General features: G+C 46.6%; 1 protein-coding gene across 1 annotated transcript in view; it reads right to left on the bottom strand.

Annotated features, from left to right (window-relative positions):
• The window catches only part of FCHSD1 (FCH and double SH3 domains 1), a 120445-nt gene that overhangs the window by 65484 nt on the left and 32264 nt on the right, over positions 1 to 22697 (bottom strand). The window contains exons 3-5 of the mRNA XM_088447396.1: positions 12429 to 12474; positions 3907 to 3980; positions 2794 to 2938 (exon numbers count right to left, since the gene is read on the bottom strand). Coding sequence (XP_088303522.1) covers positions 2794 to 2938; positions 3907 to 3980; positions 12429 to 12474 — 265 coding nt within the window. The remainder of the gene's footprint in view (positions 1 to 2793; positions 2939 to 3906; positions 3981 to 12428; positions 12475 to 22697) is intronic.

The following is a 22697-nucleotide window of genomic DNA, read 5'->3' as shown; positions in this document are numbered from 1 at the left end:
CACGGGTCTGAACGACTGAAGATAATCGCCGTGGCACCAAACACTGCACGATGTATCAGCACGATTTTCCCTTTGCTGCATGGAATCAGCTGAACGACAGTTGGGATGACCAGACATAATTGATAATCAAATCAAACGATCCCAAACGTTTTTCAGTCATGGAATGATTATTGATTATGTCCATACACTGAACGATAATCGTTCAGCACTGTAATTCATCGGCCAGATCTTAACGATTAGCATTTAGTGTATGGCCAGCTTAAGGACGAATGGCTCATAGTACTGACGCTTGGTGAATAACGATCCGTCACGTGAGGAAAGAACAGATTGTTCTGAGTTCTCTATACATGACCAGCTTGGGCCACTGTGTTGGAAGAGCTGAAATTCAAAATTCTCCTACCATTAATGACAGGAGTATTAGCCATTACAGCGGACCTTTAATTATCTCCAAAACAATAGCGGACTATGGAGTCCATTTATCAAGCAGTGCAAAGTGTGGAGAAGTGAACCAGTGGGAGAAGTTGCCCATAGCAATCAATCAGCTCCTGCCTATTATTTTATAGATTGTACTTGACAAATGCTACTTGAAAGCAGATTGGTTGCTATGGGCAACTTCTCCCCTGGTTCACTACTCCACACTTTTTTTGCTTGATAAATAGACCCTTATGTGCCTGATTCAGCATGGATTGCTATTGTGATCGCAGCTGTGATTACGCATGAAGTGGAGCTGAGAAAATATACTAATGTCTGCCACCACTCTGTCAGCATAGAGACACCCACTGCTGCTTTCTCACATGCGTAAGACCTCTCAGTTCTGCGTATACATACCGATGGACCTCACGCAGAATTACAGCAGGCCTGACCTTTCTCAGAAATTGCAAGTCTCGTCGCACACAGGACCTAATTCAGACCCGCTCACGAGCGCAGGACGCTTGCAAGCAGGTCGATGGTGCCCTAATGCGCATGCGCATGACGGAGGGAGCTCCGTCGTGCGCATGCGCGAGACCCGTGTAGCGACAGCCAAGCTGTAGTTATGGGTCTCGCACCAAAGGGGGCATGCTGTCGATGGTGAGTGACAGCACGCCCCCTTTGGTGGGCGTGCCGGGGGCATTGGTTGCCAGACGGAGGCGTTCCCATGGGAACACCTACCGTCTGAGTCCGGCCCCACTGACATCAGTAGTGATGTCAGTGGGAGTGATTTTGGCTCTGATAGAGCCAAAATCACTCCAGGGCTTGCGGCAGCAAGACCCTACCGCAGGGTCTCGTCGCAAGCCCGATGGTCGCGATGGTCTTGACCATCGCGACCATCATCATGGCCGCTCGCTATAGCTGTGGGTGGTCACCCACAGCTATACGAGCGGCCAGGAGGCCGCTCCATTTTAAGGTAGGAGGGCCCTGATTCAGAGCAAGCGCTCTGGTCAGAGCGTCCGGCTCTGAATCAGGCCCACAGTGAGTACTCACGCTGCGAATGCCATAGCAGTGGCTAATTTATGCACGCCCAGGAAACGGCGCTCAAACGGACAGGCACACCTACCTTACTCCAAAACCATTACCCCGTCACCACCCCCAAACGCTGACGTCCCGTCACTCACACTGTGATGGCGTTGTATCTGTGTATGTGATTGCAGTAGGATCGCAATGCTATCATGCGCAGGCGCACTGCGGTGCCTGCACATGCGCAGTACACATGGGTGTAGCATTTAGCCATGGCGCCCAGCGCATGTGTGTGCTACCACGTCCCCACCAATCAAGTGTGCCAGGTAGGGGACGTGTCCAGCATGTCGGGGCAAATTAAAGGTAAATAAAAATAAACATTAGGGGCAGTATCAAAATGGGACATGAGGGCTAGATATATTCCAACCCACTAAAGTAATTCCACCAATTAAAAATAAACAACACAGTAGTGCCCACAATTCATGTTATGCCACACAGTAGTGCCCCTTATTCACATTACGCCACACAGTAGTGTATTTTATTCATGTTACGACACAGTAGTGCCCCTTATTCACATTATGTTACAAAATAATGGCCACAATGCACGTTATGCCCACATTAGTGCCCATTAATTTGCATTGTGCCACAGTTTGGGCTATTTTTTCACATTATGCTAAACAGTAGTCCCCACCAGCGCCATATCTGGATGGCAGTGCGCCCTGTGCAGCACTGCCACCCCTCTCGCTCCCCCCCTGTGCGCTTACCTTTCCATGTAGGGGGTGGAGGGCGGGCGGGATCTTCCACCAACGTTCTTGGTGCAGCGTGCACCATTGTCGGAGGTCTCTTCCTGCAGACCTCTGGAGCTGGGAAGTGTGTGGCCGGTGCCACTGGAGGATTCCACCCTGTGCGGAAGCACTGGCCGCACCACCCTCCCTACGGCCCTGGTGCCCACATTTCCTATTATGCCACAGTAATATCCATAGTTTACATTATGCCATAGTAGTGCCCCTTATTCACATTATGCCTTATACAGAGATCAGTGCATACTTGCTGGGGCGTGGTGTGGGCGAAGCCACGAGCACCACACTGCCCACACCATGTCCCTTTTCTGGAAGCACTGATCTCTATGTGTTTCACGCTCAGCTCAATAGGTGCTCTGCCCTTCCTCGGAATGGCTGCTCTGGCCCTGGCCACAGCAGGCGCCTGGAGTAGGTGCTCCACTGGAGCCACCCTCGCTACTCCCCTAGCAGTACGCACCATCTACCAATCTGTGTACACAGTTGCAATTGCGATTCGTAATGAATCAGGCCCTCTATGCTGTCTGTCACAGAGCAATAGATAATACTGTGCATTATTTACCTTTTTCAGGAGTTGCTCCTTTGCAGTTCTAGCAGTTTTCGCTGCCTCGGTGGTCAAGTTCCGGTAATTCTCTGCCGCTGTGACCCGGGTTTGTCCTATAAATGCAGTCCCTTCCACCACAGACTTCCACACAGAAAACACACTCCTATTGGACAGTTAGGACAACAGGGCAACATTCAGCAATTACGGAAAACTTACGGTTATATGTATTAGGTATTTACATAGCGCACACAAATTCTGCAGCACTTTATCAGGTTCTAGCTGTCATACACCTAGTACACTCTATAAAATGACAGCTAGAAGCTGATTGGTTGCTATGGGCAACGCCTCCACTTGTCCTCTTTAGAAAGTGTAATATATCTCCCTGTTACTGAGGTTATTTAAATAAACATAGGGCCTGATTCAGAGCCGTTCGCTATTTGCGCTCGCTCGTTCAAAAACAAGGGGTGGCTATTCAAATGATCAGTTCGCAAATTGCAGTCTGTTCCCACCTCTAAGTTTGAATGAGCGAGCAAAACATACGCTAGTTTATTTGTTAAAAACGCCCCCTGGCCGCACGCACCATACGTCATGTCCGCTATTTATTAGATTAATCGAGTACATCGACCAGCGTATGAACTGCTCGCTATTCTTGTGGTTGGTTTTTGCTACCACAATTTTGCGAGCAGTTCTGGCTAGAAAATAACCCAGTGACGTGGTCAATGATGCTGCTGTATTAATTATGCACACCCATAAAACGCCCGTTTTGACCTTTAAGCACGCCTGCGTTCGGATCTCCACTCCCCATTTTCAAGCACCTTCCCCTGTTACCACCCACATACGCCTCATTCTGTCACTCAAAATAGCAGGCATTCGCTATATTGCGAGCACATGAATTTCGGCCGCACTGACTGGTTCGCGCATGCGTATAACGATCCGTACGCATGCGCAGATGTGCGAACATCGCTCGGAACGAGCGTACTGCCGCTAGCGAGTGGCTCTGAATGAGGGCCATAATCCCATATCTGCCAGGTGCCAAATCTAGATAAAGGCATGGTTTACATGCCACACAGAGAAAGCAAATCTATATGTTTTCTGCTCACCCAGTATATAAGTGATGTCTGACCCACCCACCTGCATTCGCTGGTTTCATTCTTCCCGCGATGCCAATCTCTTTTAAGGTACTGACTTGCCAGTCTCTGCAATGCCTGAAAGTCACACAAACAGCATATTCATAGAGGTCTTCTGTCGGCTTCCGGAGAACATCTTGCTTTCTTAGCACGGCCTTGCTGCATTTAGCACTTGCACATAAGGCACACACATTCCACCATGAGTCAGGCCTGTGCCAACAACCTCAGAGGTTAGCACTGGCCTCACAAATATTGTCTCTAGCCAAAAGGGATGTGTGTATTACCTGCCAGTTACACGGTTCACACAGGAACACCGCTGACCTGTGACCGGGAGAAATATGTTGATGTATTTTAGCAGGATGACTCCAAACTCTACCAGCCAAGAACTGGATCATTAAAACACTATAAAGCCTGGGAATTGCCAAGAGGACGTAATTATATCTCAAAAAGTTCAGAAATGTAATAACAATGTTTGAATCTTTGCTGCAGCACAAACCGGACATTAACCAGTGAACTAAAAAATTGACACCTTACAGATAACCATCTGCACTTACATATCTCCACAGCTGTTACTGGAGTTATAGATGTTCTTGTACATTATAATATAACTCCTATCTGCTTAGCCTATACATCCAGAAGTTGCATAGTAGGTGGTATTTCGGCTGAATATTTCATTTTCCCCACCATCAGGAACACACCAGACAACTCTAGCATTACCAGACATTTAAATAATACCCCCGACTTAATGGAGGCGTCACAAAATAAACAGCTGTGACTTCGATAAATCCTATTGGTCATGGTAAGATCACCTGACCAATAAGGAGCAAACCCCATATTTTCTAGTTCCCAGAACCCGCGCTGTAACAAAGAGGAGGTTTCACAAATATGAAAATGTTTGTTTAAGCACATGGCTCAGATTGTGTTGTGGGGTTTTTGCCATAGCAAGCTATCAGATGTCACTTTGGGTTCACTTAAGTGTACAGTACAATGAAAGTCAATGGATGCCACCAGGGCTGCCATCAGGGGAAAACTGAACATTGAGCGAAGCCTGCCCCTGGTTCCTACCACTGACACCTGGAGAGCTGCACAGTGGCGGAACTCCCGGAGGCAATGGAAGCATTGGCCTCTGGTGCCAGCTGTCAGGGCCCAGGGGGCACAGAGAGATGCATCTATAACCGCTGCTTGTGTCCTGCTGATCACTGCAGCGGCACAGGCAGAGATTACAGATGGACCTATTCGATCCATTACTGTGGGGTCTGTCCGGGAAGCCGGTTACCAGAGTCTGTCTGGTACAATAAAGTTGTCTTTTTAATTTTTTTTTATTAAGACTAAGAACCTCATTCAGAGCCGCTTGCAAGCAGCCCGATGGTTTGCGAATGCGCATGCGCACGCTTCATTCTGCGCGTGCACGAACTACTCTGTGCGATCGCAGCCTGCTCGCTCACCCAGAAAGACAGCCCAGGGGGGGCCGTTTGTGGGTGGTAACAGGGGCAGGACACTAATAACAGGGATGTGGAGGTGTGAACGCATGCATGCCTGAGTGTTTCAACGCCGCTTTTAAGGCGTGCATAATTAACAGGCAGCGTCATAGTACACGTCACATGCCTGTTTTTTACACTCAAGTCCTCGCAGTGCTTGCGGAAGGGTAAGTCAACCACAAGTGATGCGATCGCATCTGATGGTGCTCGATGTACCAATGTTTTAATACACTTCCTGGAGATGACGTGCACTAGTGGGCGGCTCAACATACGCTAATGGGTATCTGCATACACAGAGCGATCGCTCGCACAGCCAAAGTGGGTGCTTATGCCTTGGCGAGCGATCGCTTCCCATGCCGTCACTTTGACAAATTTGCATACGCTGGATGCGAGCGATCGCATTTAGCGAGCGGCTCTGAATGAGGTCCTAGGCACACCGCATCACTGACAGACGAGTCGGCAGCAGCGTGAAGAAGAGCAGCCAGAAGAAACAGCAGAAAGTTAGTGTCTGTGGCCTGCCGGGGGCTGGCTGAACGACAGGTACAAAAGTTGACAGGTTCAGAAGGTCGACATGGAAATGGTCGACAAAGAATGGTCGACACTATATTCAGATTAGGGTTAGAGTTAGTAATTTAAAAGAGGGTTAGGGTTAGGCAATAGGAGGGATGGTTAGGGAACACTAGGTACACATATCGTTTAATGTGTACCCAGTTTTAGGAACTTAAGGCCTGATTCAGAGCCGCTCGTAAGCGGCCGCTCGTTCGTTCCGACCGATGTTCGCACAACTGCGCATGCCTACGGATTTTAATACGCATGCGCGAACCAGTCAGTGCGGCCGAAAATCGTGTGCTCGCTAAATAGCGAATGCCTGCTATTTTGAGTGACAGAATGAGGCATTTGTGGGTGGTAACAGGGGAAGATGCTTAAAACGGGGAGTGGAGATCAGAACGCAGGCGTGCCTAAAGGTCAAAACGGGCGTTTTAAGGGTGTGCATAATTACTAAAGCAGCGTCATCGACCACGTCACTTGGTTGTTTTATAGTTAGAACTGCTCGGATGATTGTGGTAGGAAAAACCAACCACAAGAATAGCGAGCAGTTCATACGCCGTCCGATGTACTCGATTAATCTAATAAATAGCGGACATGACGTATGATGCGAGCGGCCAGGGGGCGTTTTTTTCAAAATTACGTTCGCATGTTTTGTTCGCTCATTCAGACATAGAGGCATCAACAGACCGCAAAGAGCGAACGGTTAATTTAAATAGCCAGCCCCTTTTTCTGGACGAGCGAGCGCAAATAGCATCCATCTCTGAATCAGGCCCTTACTCCGATGGTTAGGGTCAGGCATTAGGAGGGACGGTTAGTGTGAAGATTAGGGTTAGAGGGTAAAAAAACATTTCTGTGTTGACCATTTCCACGTCGACCTTTTTGTACCTGTTGACCCTTTGTACTTTCTAACTTTTTCACGTCGACCTGAAATTAATGTCGACCATTTTATTATCGACCTTTTGTATCACACCTGGCTGTGCAATAACTCATTTGCCAAGTGGCCCATGTTTTCAGTCTAGGTGTGCGTCCGAGTTGTATGCATCCCTACGGTTGCCGCAGAACGAATTTCGATGCAAGTGCTGGGTATTTCAGACACAGGCGTGTTGCTGTCAGCGACTGCGTCTAAAGGCAGAGTTGCACTGATGCAGGCGGCCATGTTCAGATGGAAAAACTGCGCCTCCATAGAGCTGGTGCAATCTTTCACGGTGCAACCTATGATGCATTGTAATACGCACAGCAATGGTCACGCTTCACTGCTACATTGTGTATTCCATGTGCAGCGATGTGGAAACTATGTGGCTCCTTAGAAACTAAACATAATAATAATACTCCCTCTGCTTTTCTTTTGCATCATATGCAAAATATGGCACTTATTATTTATTAATGTATTATTTCATGAGTGACCCTAAAAGAGTTACCTGTACAAAGTACCTTCTGTAGATCATTACACTTCTTCAACAAATGGGCTATGGATCCTGTCCAAATAACCACCACACTGCTACCCCCACCAGGACACTTAGAACCAGTGTACTGATGTTTAATGGCAGACTGAGTTTCAAAGCACCTCTACTAATGATACTAGGGTTGGCACTTATGTTTGATATGTGTTGTAGAAATTTGCACAGTATAGTTCATCTGTTTGGTAATAGCCACATAACTGTTAATTGGAGGTTGAAAGAAAAAAAGCCTTATGTTATTAAGAATATCTGCCTATGCATCTATATCTACTCATGCAACAGTACCAGGGCCCCAAGAGCATAAAGTGCTAGCACAGCCTGTCATTTGTCCTCTTGGCAAAGAGTCATGGTCAGACTGGCCCACAGGGGACATCCCAATGCCTGAGGACACCACCCCCTTCTCTAGGGGTCAGTAACTTAGTGGAGCAGGATCATGGATGAACTTGGGTGCTTTGTTTGTGTCTATGGAAACTTCACCAAGATTAACCTGTTTGTCAATCAATGCGGGTGGTCCTGACACGCCCCTGTCCACGCCTTTATATAGAAGCTCTGTTCTTAGCATTTCCTATTTAATGGTAGGCCAAGTCCCTCTGTTGTGACTGGCCACACCCCCTCTAGTGGCTGACCACAACCCTTAATCTTTGGCTCGGGACTGGAGGGGGCGTGGCCACATCCCCTACAGAAAAACACATAAAATAAGTGCAGCACCGCAAAACCAGGGGCAGATCAGGGAGGCGGGGCTATCAGTGCCCTCTGGGCCCCTTCAACAAGCCCGAGTCCGGGTAATTACTAACCGCTCCCCCTTCTCTCTGCACCTCTACTACTACATTACCTGGTGGGCCCTTCATGTACCTGGTAGTCTAAAGGGGCCTATCCATTAGCAGATAAATTGAACGCTAGAACTATATATCGTTCAATTTATCTGCCATGGATAGACCCTGAATGATGACAGATGCGCACTCCCACGGCCGATAAATTAAATCTTTCATCTCTCCAACATGTTGGTCAATTATTGCATATCGCTGCCAGATAGAAATATCTGGCAGTTTATATGCGGTGAACGACGAACGATATTAACAGCAGCTACAAAGCGCTGCAGAGAAAAAAATCCACTCCCTGAATGATGTCATGCGATATCGTTCGTCTTTTGCCAAAATCTGTCATGTACATGACAGATATCGTTCAGCACAGCCACCAGAATTTTCAAGGGATATCTTTTGTCTTTCATCACTCATAAATACATCTGCTAATGAATAGGCCCCTTAAAGGCCCCTTAAAGTCAGCATGAGTAAATTAGATCCACCTTGGTATTGCGAAACATTGAGGTCAATTCAATTATATGCGATGTACTCTCAGGTGCGAGTCATCTCAACAACGGGAGAACTTGACAGCAGCCCAAATTTGCATATAAGTGCTCACAACCCCATAGGGCTCCGAGCAAAATTATGTGAATTCGGGCTGGGCGCATGCCGCAAAGGGTGCGAGATGCGGTGCAGTTGCCAGCGTTTTAACCCTGTTGCAGCTGCAACTCGCACCCTTCGCGTGTAATTGGATTGACCCCTTTTTCTCTAAGGCATAATGTTTCATTGGCAAGTTACAAGCTACAGATTTCTGCAGTCATATTAACATTTTCTCTTTATGTCCACATATTCTTTGTCATTCTCAACGTGTCTTAGGCTCACTTAGTAAATAAGGCTTGTTGAGTTTGCTCTCTGTGTTTTAGTGTAAATCTTGCACCTATATGTAATGTTAGCAATTAACAGTCAGCAAATAGCCTGTAACTGTCTATTACATATTAGATAGTGAAAGAAAATGGCTGATTGGTTGCTAAGGACTAGAGCAACCTTTGTACGGAAAGGCAATATTAGTAAATAATCCATCATGTCTAGGTGGTGTTACCCGAGCTTATCAGGTGGGTTTGCAGCAGCCAGCCAGCCCAGCAATATAAGTAAGCCAAGTTATTAATTATATGGAAACCAAACCAAAATCAAGGCACTAAAGTCACGTTTATATGTATACCATGCAATGGGTAAAAGAAAAAGAAAAAAAAATAAATATACAAAGCCACTTAGAACTTAATGTCAAGATCTAAAAACACAAACCACAATTTTTTAATGAAAGATTATTTTCAAAAGAACAATAATTTATAGGCATATAAAGAGGTTACTTTATGTTTCCTTTGGAAACGAGCCACCTATGAACAGTGTGCCAATATAAAGTTATTAGTCAGTTTTATAGAGCTTTAACACAGTTTTATTGTTCCTTTTAGATGGATCTCTCAATTTTAATGTGCATACTAAGCAGTTTGTTAGAGTCACTACAGGATTCCACTGCCCCATCATTTGCTAATTGCCTGTACGCGGATGTCTGTTAAGGTGGGTACACACTGGTAAAATATATCTGCAGATCGACGTCGTTCACAGATATATCATCTGTACACACTGGTCGACGTGCACATGATATACAGTATATCGGCCATTCAATTGAACGCCCAATATGTCGGCCAGTGTGTACCCAGCATTGTAAACACAACTGGTGAGATATCTATTACATCAGAGGTTCCCAAACGCGGCCCACAAGGCTCCCCAACAGTTCAGGTTTTAGAGATATCCATGGTTGAGCACAGGTGACTTACTTAGTACCTCAGTCAATTTGATTTAACCACCTGTGCTCAACCATAGATATCTCTAAAACCCAAACTGTTGGGAAGCCTTGAGGACCGCGTTTGGGAACCTCTACATTGGATTGATTCCTTATTCCAGTGGGTCTCAAACTCGGTCCTCAGGACACCACACAGGTCACGTTTTCCAGGTCACCCAGCAGGTGCACAGGCGTATTCATTACTCACTGACACATTTTAAAAGATCCACAGGTGGATATAATTATTTCACTTGTGAGTCTGTGAGGACACCTGGAAAACATGCACTGTTTGGAGTCCTGAGGAGCGACTTTGACAACCTATGCCTTATTCTATGAAATGGAAAATAAATTCAGGAAAATGTAACAATATTTGCACTACAATGTTCAGAATGTAACAATGAAAGTGTGGTTAAGAGTGAGCGCCTTCAATGCAAATGGTACAAATAGGTGATGAAAAAAAACCTTTGTAGGTGATCCAATGTACTTTTGAGGGTTTCAAATATCCCTGTAGGAGTCTTTTAAGATCTTCATATAATACTACCGTAATGAACATACATAAATAAAAGGAAAAAATAAAATATATAGTGTAACCCGGATATACAGCAAGTGTTTGTGTTCTCATGCAAGAAAAAGGGAGTGGTAATAAGAACAAAAGGTTTTGTAAACCACCGACAGTGTAAAACAGCACTCCACACGTGTCCTTTTAGGTGACTGGCACCTATTATGGATCTAGTAAGATATTATTAGGCTCATACCAACTTTATTCAAATTTGGTCAGATATGATGCAACAACTTCCGTAGGTGGGGAATATCTATTCCCCTGAAGAAGTCCCAAGAGAACATAGTGGGACGAAACGCGTTGAGCGTTTCTGTGTTCACCTGATACCAAAGACAGATAAGCTGATTGTTTTACTTTCAATTTTACGGGTCTTTATTGTTTTTTTAATTCAAGTGTATGATTGTATGTATACCACACGATTGGAGGCTGTTTTCTTGTATCTCCCTGTCTATATGTATACCTCTGCGGCCGGCGGTTCGATTCCCGTCAGCGGCAGCCCGACAGATGCAGAGATCACGGCAGCGGAAGCCCGACACCGCTGGAAATCCCGATTGTGGATAGGTAAGTATGGACTAACCTAACCCCCCTAATCCTAACCCTCCTTAGGGGTGCCGAACCCTAACCTCCCCCCCAAGTGCCTAACCCTAATCCCCCCTCTAAGTGCCTAAACCTAACCACCCCCTTCCCCGCTGCCTAAACCTAAGTCCCCCGGGGGATGCCTAACCCTAAGTCCCCCCCGGGGGTGCCTAACCCTAACCCTCCCTCCCGCTAGCCTAACCCTAACCCTCCCGGGGAGGTGCCTAACCCTAAGTCCCCCCCGGGAGCCCTAAACCTAACCCTCCCCCCCCCCACGGCTGTCCACTCGCGGCGCCCGGCATCACTACGATCGGGATGCCGGGCGCCGGTCTCCCGGCGTCGGGGAAATGCGGGCATCTACATCTAGACGCCCGGCATTTCACCCTTGCCGGAATATGACAGTCGGGAAGCCGGCTGCCGGTATTTAGGCAGTCGGCTTCCCGATTGCATACCCTGGAATGTGAGGATCATCTACTCTTCACCACACTTTCAATGTTTTTTTGGAGGATTTTTGAATATATCATCAATTTAGCGGCCACCTGAATTATTAGAGGGAGTGCACTTTTTTTACATTTTTTTTTTTTATTTTCCTTTGTGTTGTTTGAAAATCACTAGTAATTGTTGCAGCATATTCTGTTTTGGCACTGTATGATTTTTGCACCACTTACATTCTGTATGCAAACAAGAGTGTACTGTAACAATATTTGCACTACAAAAAGTATAATTAGGGGTCTTTTTCCCCCCAAAATTAAGATTTATTTTTCTCTTTCTATATTTTATACATCAAGTTATCAAATGTAAGTCTCTGGGGCAACTTTGCGATGGGCAACAGTGGTAAGAGTAGTTTTCCAGTCCCGGCTTATTGGCTCTCGCGTGCACACTGCGACTGGAAGCCCGCACTTAGGCTTTTCGTTTTTAGGTTTATCAAAACAATTAAACAAGAATAATAATGTTTCTTAATAAACTAAAAACTAAAAGAAAAAAAAATGTAAAAAAGAAAAATGCTTCAATTTTAATAGTAAAACATTTTCTTCTATGGGACCCTCGGTTAGAGCTATCCTGAATTGGAGTTACCAAGTAGAGGACTTGTATCACTGCAGTCCATGATAAACAGACTTGCCCCTGCTTTCCCGGTTAAGTCTATAGCTCCTGATAGTCGTTGATCGACAAGAGCCCTATGGACACATGTACCTTTTCCTCTACACCAGTTTTAAGAAATGCCCATCCCTCCCCTAAAAGGATTACTACATAAGTACCTGCTGCTTACCTGGCCATACTCCTTTTCAATGGCTGCTCGCTGTTTGGAGAAGGACCTAGTAGAAGAGAAATATAAAGATGTTTATGGCCCAGAACTGGGGCATGAAGAAATCATAACATGGGGGCATGAGGTCTTAAAGGAGACCTCTACCTTTATATAATTCAATTGCCCAGTCAGAGGTTTATATATCTAAGACAGATCTTTAGATAAACATGTATCCTTTTCATGATCTAGCCGGAAAATAGGGCTCTCTAAAGGCGGAGTTCCCCTTTTTATACCACCACACAAAGAACTGAAATAAAAGATCACCAAATGTGATAAAGCACCATGTACTGTTCTCAACTATATACATGTATAAGGTCCCATACAATGACAGATGTTAGGGTCATTGAAACTGGGTATGTTCCTGAAAAGGTCATTTTGTATTTTTATCAATTTAGATGCAGTATTCTTAATTAAGTCCAAATAAACAGGGTTACTAGTACCACATATTGAAAGTATTGATATTAATTTAAGTTAGGAGGCATCTTAAAATGTGTAACTATTAGAAAGGTGTCGGGATGGGGATGAATACAGAAACAGCCCTAATCCACCCTAACCCTAATAAACTAACCCTAAAGGGGCAGCCTAGGTGGGCCATATGGCCAGTTTCACACTTGCCGGTTTTGACCGGGCAACAAAAAGCTGCCCGTTGTTTTGCCGGGTGTGAAATATAGTTATGAGCAGGGAAGCAGGTGGGTCCTTTCACACGGCCCAGGCACGGCATGGTTGCCGTGTAACAGCCGGAAATATCTACTGAGAAGGACGGCGGCCGTGCCGTGCCCGTGCCATCCCTGCACGCCTGCAATGTTTCCTTACACACACACCGGCCGGCTTGTATAGCAGCTGCTGCGCATGCCCAGTAGATAAGAAAAAAAAAAAACATTAAAAGCAGATCAAAGCCGCTGCTTGTGAAAGGCACTGAGTGCCTAAAAAAACACCGTCCTGCTTCTGCCTGTTTCTTGGCCGTCCGGTCAAAACCGGCAAGTGTGAAACTGGCCTATGGTTCTTTTCTGCCGTCAAATTCCATGTTAATGTTCCCGCTACACTGTTTTAGAGGGGCGCTGCACCCTGCCTGATTTTAAAGGGGCAAAATGTGCCCTGCCCTTTTAGCTGCACCCCATGTGTTTGTATGTGTTCATGTGTGTATATACTGTATATGTGTTAGTATGTTATATATAATATATACGTTTGCTATATACTGTATATATTATATATGTGTGTGTGCATGTTTAACACACAGTGGGGGGTGTATAAGAGTTGTAACATATGTAACATATGTATGCGAGTTAATGGTTCTACATATATGTCTGTATGTATCTGTACTATGAACACGTGGTTCTGGATATAAAGAGTCATTGGCATGTCCATGCTCCCAATTACTTATATAAGTAAAAATGTGCCCTGGGGCATTTGGAGAAACCCATGAAAAGGAGGGAACAGGTGACTGGATGTGACCTATAACCCTAACTCTAGTTCCAGAGACGGAACACTACCGCTCTCCCGATTGGTGGCATCCTCGCGCTCAGGGCCTGATTCACATAGCCTGCCGATGTTTGCAATCTGTGCATGCGTACACAGCGCAGTGCGCGTATGCGAACCAGCCCATGCGATCGCAAAGCAATCAACCCTTGTGCATAGATGCCTTACTAGCTTGAGTGACAGGACGAGGCGTTTGTAGGTGGTGACAGGGGTTGGTCGATGGAAACGGGGGTGTGGTGGTGCGAACGCAGGCGTGTCTGAGCGTCTTAACGCCGTTTCATAGGTGTGCATAATTAAGACGCAGCTTCATAATACACGTCACATGGCTGAATTACACACTGAAGCACTCTCAATGCTTGCGGTAGGGTAAGGTCAGCCACAAGTTCTGCGTATGCATCCGATGGTTCTCGATGTTACAGATTGTTTGCATACACTTCCTGGAGATGACGTGTGTTACTAAGGGAAAGTGGGCGTCTTGTGACAGGCTGGTGGGCATCTAAATACACACCGCGATCGCACACCAAGACATAGTGGGCGTGCTAATGCCTTGCAGTGCGTTCGCGGGATTTGCATACTTTGGCAGCGTGCGAACGCATCTTACAAGTGGGTCTGAATTGGGCCCTCAGTTCTAAAACCAACTGGTGAAAAAAAAAAAAAAACCATACACATGGTACAAGAAATATTTAAAAAAAAACCACAATAGATAAATACATTTCCTGGTGTCCGCCATATAAGAAGAAAGGAAATCATTTGAAAAATTATTTACATTTTGCCAAAAAAAAAAGCATTTGGAGAGTACTGGTCCCCGCGTGTTGCTGTTGTCCTTAAGTATCTGACTATGAAAACTCATAGGGTGATTTATTTTATAAGGGGAATGAGGCGATCTCTGCCTGTGTCAGCGACCTGTCCGGATGTTCTACAAATAAATGTGAAAACTGTTTCCCTGGAGCAGGATGTTATAAATGCTGTAATTGCAGCACTTGCAACTCCCGGATTCATCGCAAAGACTTATGGTAAGATGACTGAAAGTGACCTTAGTTGCCCGATGTGAACTAAAGATATATTACTGCTTTTAAAGATCAAGAATGAATGTGTTTGAAATACTGTAGCGCGAATAGAGAAAACGTGAAGTGAGAGACGCTGACTGGTTGCTTTGGGCAAATACTCAACTTTATTCTCTCCACGGCTTAATACATCTCCCCTTCGGTCTAAAAAAAGAAGGGAGGGGTAATCCTTGGGAAGACATGACAGAAAATCCCGTCTGTTTTGTTGCATCATCACCTGTCTGGGAAAAGAAATGAGCCCTACACATTGGCTTTGTAGCATAATGGACAGATAATTAAGGATTCTCTTTGAATTGGAGTTGCCATACAGAGAGAACTGGGATGATTGTTTTCCTTCTTTAATATAAATACAATTAAGGGTAACTAGTAATTACCACTATGTAGGTAAAGCCACTGGCTGAACACGACGCACCTCAGTCAGAGTTGGGATGTTGGGATGTAAACGTGAGTTTCGGCTTTTAGCCCCCTGCTCTGTTTTTATGGGGTTTTATCTAAGTGTGCCTGTGCGTCGATTTGTAATGCACGCCATTTGTCCTGGCAACATATATACTACCTGCACCAAGGGGGGCGAGATAGGGGTTGAGAGGGGTGAGTAGATGGGAACAAAGTACAGTAAGGGTGTGTCAACAGGAGGGGTGTGGTGTGACTGGTCAATATCCTGAAGGTCAACATTCAGAAGGTCGGCAGGTTCTGAATGTCGACAGTCGGGTTGGCTACCAATATGTAGACATATATTTAGGTCGACATGTGTAAACGGTCAACACACTCAAACTGTTAACATTTAACATGTTAACACCAAAATGTCAACATATACATTGTTTTTTGGTTTAGCCTAACCCCACACCTAAACCATATCCCGTAACCCTAAACTTAACAATCATCCAAAAAAAAATCATGTCAACATTTTTTGTGTTGACATGTTAAGTGTCGACCATTTAACCCTGCCAACCTAAATACATGTCAACATATTGGTGGAGGACCTAATGGCCATGTCGACCTTCTGACTGTCAACATTGAGTGTGTTGACCTTCTGAATGTCGACCAGATCCCAGCAGGAGATGTGTGTGAAGTCGGATGACTTGCGGGTACTCTACTTTCGGTACAAGTTGCGAGCTATTGATAATGATGATGCCACAGTCCGAATGCACTTAAAACACATCCCATTATGCAATCATGTTAAAACTCATGCAGTGTCGCAGATATAGCAATACTATACTATAACCGAGCACTTAAAAATATAAAATGTTTCCTACTCCTTTTGGGGAGGTGGAAGGCTGCTTATATGATTATTAGCTGTTACTCAGGGCTTCTCCTACGATAAAATTGCTTCTGCCAAAATTTATTTAAGGTGTTCTAGTTGTATTGCTTTACATAAGGAACCTGTCGTGGGAGTGACTCACATGACCAGCAGCCCTATACAAACTGGTGGCAGCAGCACCTTCACCCGTGACCCACCACTCACACCGATCACGGTGGGCCTGATTCAGCAAGGAACGCACAGGAGAGAACGCAGGCACTTGGCCGATGTTTTTACTCATGCGTATGCATTGCACTGCGCGTGTGCGTACTTGCAAGTGTGATCTGATTATGGAACGCAGACTACACGCAGTGTGTACGCCATTTGTGGGTGGTGACGGGGGGTGGTCAGGCAAACGCAGGCGTTATAACGCCATTATAGTGGTGTACATAATTAAGGCAGTGCGGCGGCATACACAGCCATACCGTAAGCTGTACACAGGAAGCGGCCAAATTCCTGCGGCAGGTCGGGTCAGCTACTATTATGGTAATAAGTCCGATGGTTCTCGATGTTTACGTATCTTGCGTGCTGATCAGGCTGTGAGTAAAGGGAGATGGGTGGCTTAATATAGGGCTTGTGCTGCGGTCTCCGTGTGTATGCATTGATTAGCATATTCTCGCAGCGGACAGGTGCGTGCGTCTGCATCCGTGCGTTCCTTGCTGAATCAGGCCCTGTGTGCCCTGTGCACAGACTGCTATGTAGCCTATCCTATTCATGTGAACGTGGGCACAAAGCACCTTACCAGCTGCGTGCATGGTGCCACACCTATCTCTTGCATTGATGTTAATACATTTTGGCCCTCATTCAGAGCCGTACGCTCTGAGCAGAGCGCACGCTCTGAATGAGGGCCGGGCTCCATTTTCATGGAGCGTCCTCCTGGACGCTCGTATAGCTGTGGGTCACCACCCACAGGCTATACGAGCATGCTTTGTGATGGCCGCGATGGTCGAGACCATCGAAATTGCGAGCCGGAGCCTGCGGTTGAGGTTTTCAACCGCAAGCTCCGGAGTGATTTTGGCTCTATCAGAGCCAAAATCACTCCCACTGACATCACTAGTGATGTCAGTGGGCCGGCTTCTGACGGGAGGCGTTCCCGTGGGAACGCCCCCGTCAGGGAGGCACGCCCCCGGCACGCCCACCAAAGGGGGCGTGCTGTCAATCAACATTGACAGCACGCCCCCTTTGATCGGACACAACGAGCGAAGGACTTTCCTTCGCTCGTCGCGTCTGGCGCATGCGCACGACGGAGCTCCCTCCGTCGTGCGCATGCTCAGTGCATAACATCGACCCACTTGCGAGCGGACAGCCGCTCGCGAGTGGGTCTGAATCAGGCCCTTTGTTTTTGTTATTGCTCAGCCTTAACTTGATGGATCCAGATGAAACAAAGTGCCGGTTATTTTTAGGAGTTTCCACTACAAAATGATGCAGTTTTCGTGAAGATCGGTTCAGTGGTTTTTGCACCAAATTGGAACAAAAAGACAGATGCAACATTCTTATTATATATTAGTACAGATTAGTGTAGAAAAAAATGCTATTTTTGTTTCGGAATGCATTTTACGTTTCCGCTGATACAGCTCTGATACAGCTCAGCATCAGATGCAATGTGTGGAAACATTGCAGATCTGTATAATCTGACCCTTCACCAGAAGCGTAACCAGGGCAAGACGAAAAATGGCGCCCCCTCCAACTGTGTGCACGTGTCAAAAATGGGCGTGGCTACATGCCACAAGGGGTGTGGTCACTCTAGTCACTCTGGGAACCTTCCTTTCTATTCCAGTATGAATCCCAGGTATGACTGTATTTTAGATTAATAAGAATGTGTAGTAGTTGGAATTCAAAGGCTTTCACTATAATAGCAGGTGGCTCCATTGGTAATGCAGAACCTCAAACATAACCCATTCCATTAGGTACAAAATGCTCTGCAGCCACCAGCAGAGCACCAGCGTGATAATTGCAGCCACCTGTGCTGAAACACCTGTCCCATCTATTACCTAGTTCAACACAGGTGATTACAACATACTTGCCGACAATCAGCTCCAGCCTTCCGGGAGGGAGCTGATTGTCGGCTAATAGCGGGGGGCGGGGCTGGCCATTGGGGGCGGAGCAGGGGGCGGGGCAGTCATTTTGTGTCATACTGGGGCGGGGCCGCACGATCGCGTCAGTGACTCTGCCCCTCTTCACAATGCCGTGATTTTCGGCATTGTGAAGCAGGGGGCGGGGCCACGATGACGCAATTCTGCGCGAATCGCGTCACCGGGCCCCCGCTGCGGGATTTCTGTGTTTTTCAGGGGGGGAGATGGGGAGGGTCGGACACTTCCGGGAGGCTTGCCTGCCTTTCCAGGGGGCCGGGAGCGGCACCCGAAAATCGGGAGACTCCCGGCCAAATCGGGAGGGTAGGCAAGCCTGGATTACAATCATACATTAGGTGGGAAGTCCAGGAGTAGAGTGTTTTGTACCTGATGGAACGGGTCATGTTGGAGGGTAGGGTAATGTGACTGACTGTATACAGACGGGGGCCTGCTGGGAGGCCACACCTATGGGGAGTATCCACGCCCCCGTGAAGTGAGGCCACACCCACATGAGTCATGGCCACGCCCTGTGAGGCGTGGCCAAGTCTCTTATCCGTGCGCACGCACAGGGGGATGCCAGGGCTTAATCACAGTCCCAGTCTGTCCTTGCATATAGGGATCCACATGTGATGTACTGTAGTAGTAAACCTCCAAAAACTGATGTTTTCTGAGAATTGAAAGCATTTTTTTACTTTGATACATCCTGTCCCGATGAGCACAAATAACGGAAGTACTTATCAGCACATCCAGTACAGGGAAAGGAAAACAAAGGAAAGGTGCACTGTATGAGGCTAGGCCACATACTGAGCACTGCAGAACCAATAATATTGTCAAATTCTAGTCTGGAACTTGTAGTACCACAACAGCTGGAGAGCCACAGTACGCCTATCTCTGCAATACAGTTATGTAATGTAATTTCTGTGACAAAATAAAGAGCTTTTAAAAAAAAAAAAAAAAAGTAATGCCAGGTACACACTAGACGATATGTCGTCAGATCCGGCCGACATATGAGGCACTTCGTCTAGTATGTGTACCCGCATGTGTATCTAGTATGTCGCTGGCAATGTGCGCTCCCATGCGCCGTTAGCGACATCACCCGACATTGTTAGCGTCGCTGCCAGCATCGGCAACCCAGCCAGGTCCCGTCGCACACGATGTCGGTACATACTAGTCACCGTTTAGCGTGTACCGGCCTTTAATGAAATAAATAAAAAAGAAAGAAAGAAAGTATCTGGGCCTGAGCAGCCAAAGGGGAACATAGGGATCAGAGGAAAATGATGCTTACTTAAAAACAAACTGACTGTACATTTAAACCATATTGTATTGTTCCAGCTCTGACATCATGTCTCGGATGGAGCATCTAGCCCTTTAGATGTGCAGATTAATGACCTGCTGACTCTACAGCTGCTGTCCTACAACTGCTGCGCTGCCATAAAAATAGAACTGGCATCAGAGAAAATGTACCTTACCTGGCCAGGACTATTTATAACTTGCTTTTAGCTGCAGTAATTGTGTCTATTATGTAGATGCTACAAAGGATGCATATGCCACAAACAGACTGCACCCTCTTATAAAGCAGGACTATGGTACTGAAGCAGCTCCTGTGCACTCCTCATCTCTCCCGTCTAGATTGGGTGCTGATCACAGAAATTATCCTCTATTTAGGAGGGTAAAGCATGAGGATGTATCTCACGGGGCTAGCCGATAGAAACATGGCCAGAAAAGCAGCCTTGGATGCGGTATTGGACTTCAATCTTAAATACAGATAGTGGAGCTGATTCAGACCCGCTCGCTAGGATGCGATCGCCTGTAGGGTTTCTTGAAAAAAATCAGGTACCCACCCAACTGTGGAGGTATACAATCGGGAAGCCGGCTGCCTTAATACCGGCAGCCGGTTTCCCGACTGTCATATCCCGGCGAGGGTGAAATGCCGGGGGTCTAGATGTAGACGCCTGACATTTTCCAGACCCCGGGATGCCGGGTGCAGCGAGCGGACAGCCGCGGGGGGGGGGGGGGGGGGGGAGGGATAAGGTTTAGAGCACCTGTTGGACTTAGGTTAGGCTAGGGGGAGGGAGGGTTAGGGTTAGCCCCCCCCCCTCCCGGGAGACTTAGGTTTAGGCAGCGAGGAGGGGGGACGGTTAGGCACTTAGAGGGGGGATTAGGGTTAGGCACTTGGGGGGGGGGGGTTAGGGTTAGGCACCCCTAAGGAGGGTTAGGGTTAGGGGGTTAGGTTAGTCAATGCTTACCTATCGACGATCGGGATTTCCAGCGCTGTCGGGCTTCCGCTGCCGGGAACTCTGCTGTGGTCGGCCAGGCGCTGCCGGGAATCGAACCGATTCCGCTGTGGAGTAGAACACAACCAGAGCCTTATGTCAGCCCCGGCCTTCTGCTCCTCTCATAAGACCAGTGTAATAGATAACAGGATAATAGCGAGTCTGACACTGGGAAGTGTGCTGGCCGAAGCAGCGTGATAATGGGGGAAAAAGGGAGATAGCATCTGTGATCTATTCATAGACCTACAGATATGACTGTATATAGTCTACAGCTAAGGGCCATATTCAATTAGCCGCGATAAGTCAGAATCCGCGGAAAATTATCGCGGGTGACGTCATTTCGCCAGGCGGAAACTTTTCGCCCTATTTAATTGCAATGTAATAGGCGGACAAGTTTTGCCTATGAATAGCAGGCAAAAAAAGTGCAGAATTGCGATTTTGGGGTGCAAAGGTGGGGAAACCACCCTGCACCCTGGGGTCAGGTCCCCAAAGGTTAACTGCATAAAAAAATAATAATTGAGGAACACCCCAAAAATTGCCATTGAAAAAGGGGGCAAAAAAACCCCAAAGGTCGGGGTACAAACTTAAAAACTAGCGAAATAAGCTTTTGGGGGGTCTGCAAGTATGGGGGAGGTGTTTTTTTGTTTGCAGGTGCTTGCTGAAGGTGCGTTTTTCACGTTTTTTTTAAACTTCACTTTTGCGATTTTTAACCATGCTTGCACCCATTTTCATCTACCCCAAATATGCTGGGACTAGTTATTTTCTCCAAAAAAACCTGCTAAATGCTATTCTTCACCACTTGCGCAAAGACGCTAAATAGCAGCTATTGAGAGCATTTAAGTACCCCAAATAGTTTCAGTAAGGCCATTCGGGGGCAACTACATTGATCCCCAATGCTAGTGCATCTTTTGGGGGGTGTCAGGCTGATTTCCCCAAATATGACTGCACTTTTCCCTTGTTTGCATTTCACCGGGTCCCGTTTTCGCGTCCTTTGGAATTAAATAGGGCGAAAAGCGGGGGCACGCAAGGAAAGTGAATTTGCCAAAAACACGCGATGTAGGCGAAAAGTACATTTCGCCGACGGCTGAGAAATTATTGTGGCTAATTGAATACGTGCCTAAGTGAGGTTTTAATCCCTGCAATGTTAGAGTGTATGATACAGTTATTGCATCCTTAGGCCAAGAATTTACCTCAGCAGAATTCTTTGTATTAGAATTATTCAGCAAAATAAAAGACTCTACACATACATACACATATATACTGTGTATGTATATATCTATATATATATATATTGTGATAGGATCACTGGTAAAGTGGTCTGTGGCAGGTACATTTGTCCCAGATTCCTGTCTTATGTGTTTTAAATCCCCAGGAGAAAGTCTGCAGTGTAGCAGGCTTGAGTCTCGGCTTTTTGAAAAGCCGGTTTGGGACCTGGGGGTTGTGGGTGAGAGGAGAGGGAGGGCTCCACCCACGGCCACTCCAGGTTTTGGTTCTCGCAGCCTGGTAACAGGCTTGTTAGGGTTCCCACCTGAGAGTGGCCAATATAAGCCTAGTGTGTTTAGGGCTGTGTGTCTCACCTGGGAGAGCAGGCAGGGAGTTTGCTCAGAGACACTTGAAAACCTAACTGTGAGTGTTGTGCTGTGCCTTTGTTGCTGGTGAGGGCATTAGGCCCTGCCAGGTTCTGGTAGTGAGGGAACCACCTGCGAAGTTAGTGCCCCGACAGGGCTAGGATTTATGTTTTGTTTTCTTTATGTTATTTCTGACATTGTACAATAAAGACTGGCGCCGACCAGCTTGTACTCGAATCCAGTCTGGCGTACTGTTTCCCAGCTGCTGTGTGTGTAAGGAAGGAGTCCTCTACCCAGGAGAGGGACCCCCTAACCTGACTGTGTCACAATATATATATATATATATATATATACACCCACATACACTGTGTATATAGGTGACATCACTGGCACTGCTGGAAAAGTTCCATACTACCATTGCATGACAATCTGGTCACAAGCAGGAGGTCAGACAGAGGGCCTGATTCAGAGCTGCTTGTAAGCGGC

This window comes from Taudactylus pleione, unplaced genomic scaffold (assembly GCF_031769625.1).
Source record: "Taudactylus pleione unplaced genomic scaffold, aTauple2 ptg000431l, whole genome shotgun sequence".
NCBI lineage: Eukaryota > Metazoa > Chordata > Amphibia > Anura > Myobatrachidae > Taudactylus > Taudactylus pleione.
This window is presented reverse-complemented; position numbering and strand designations above follow the sequence as displayed.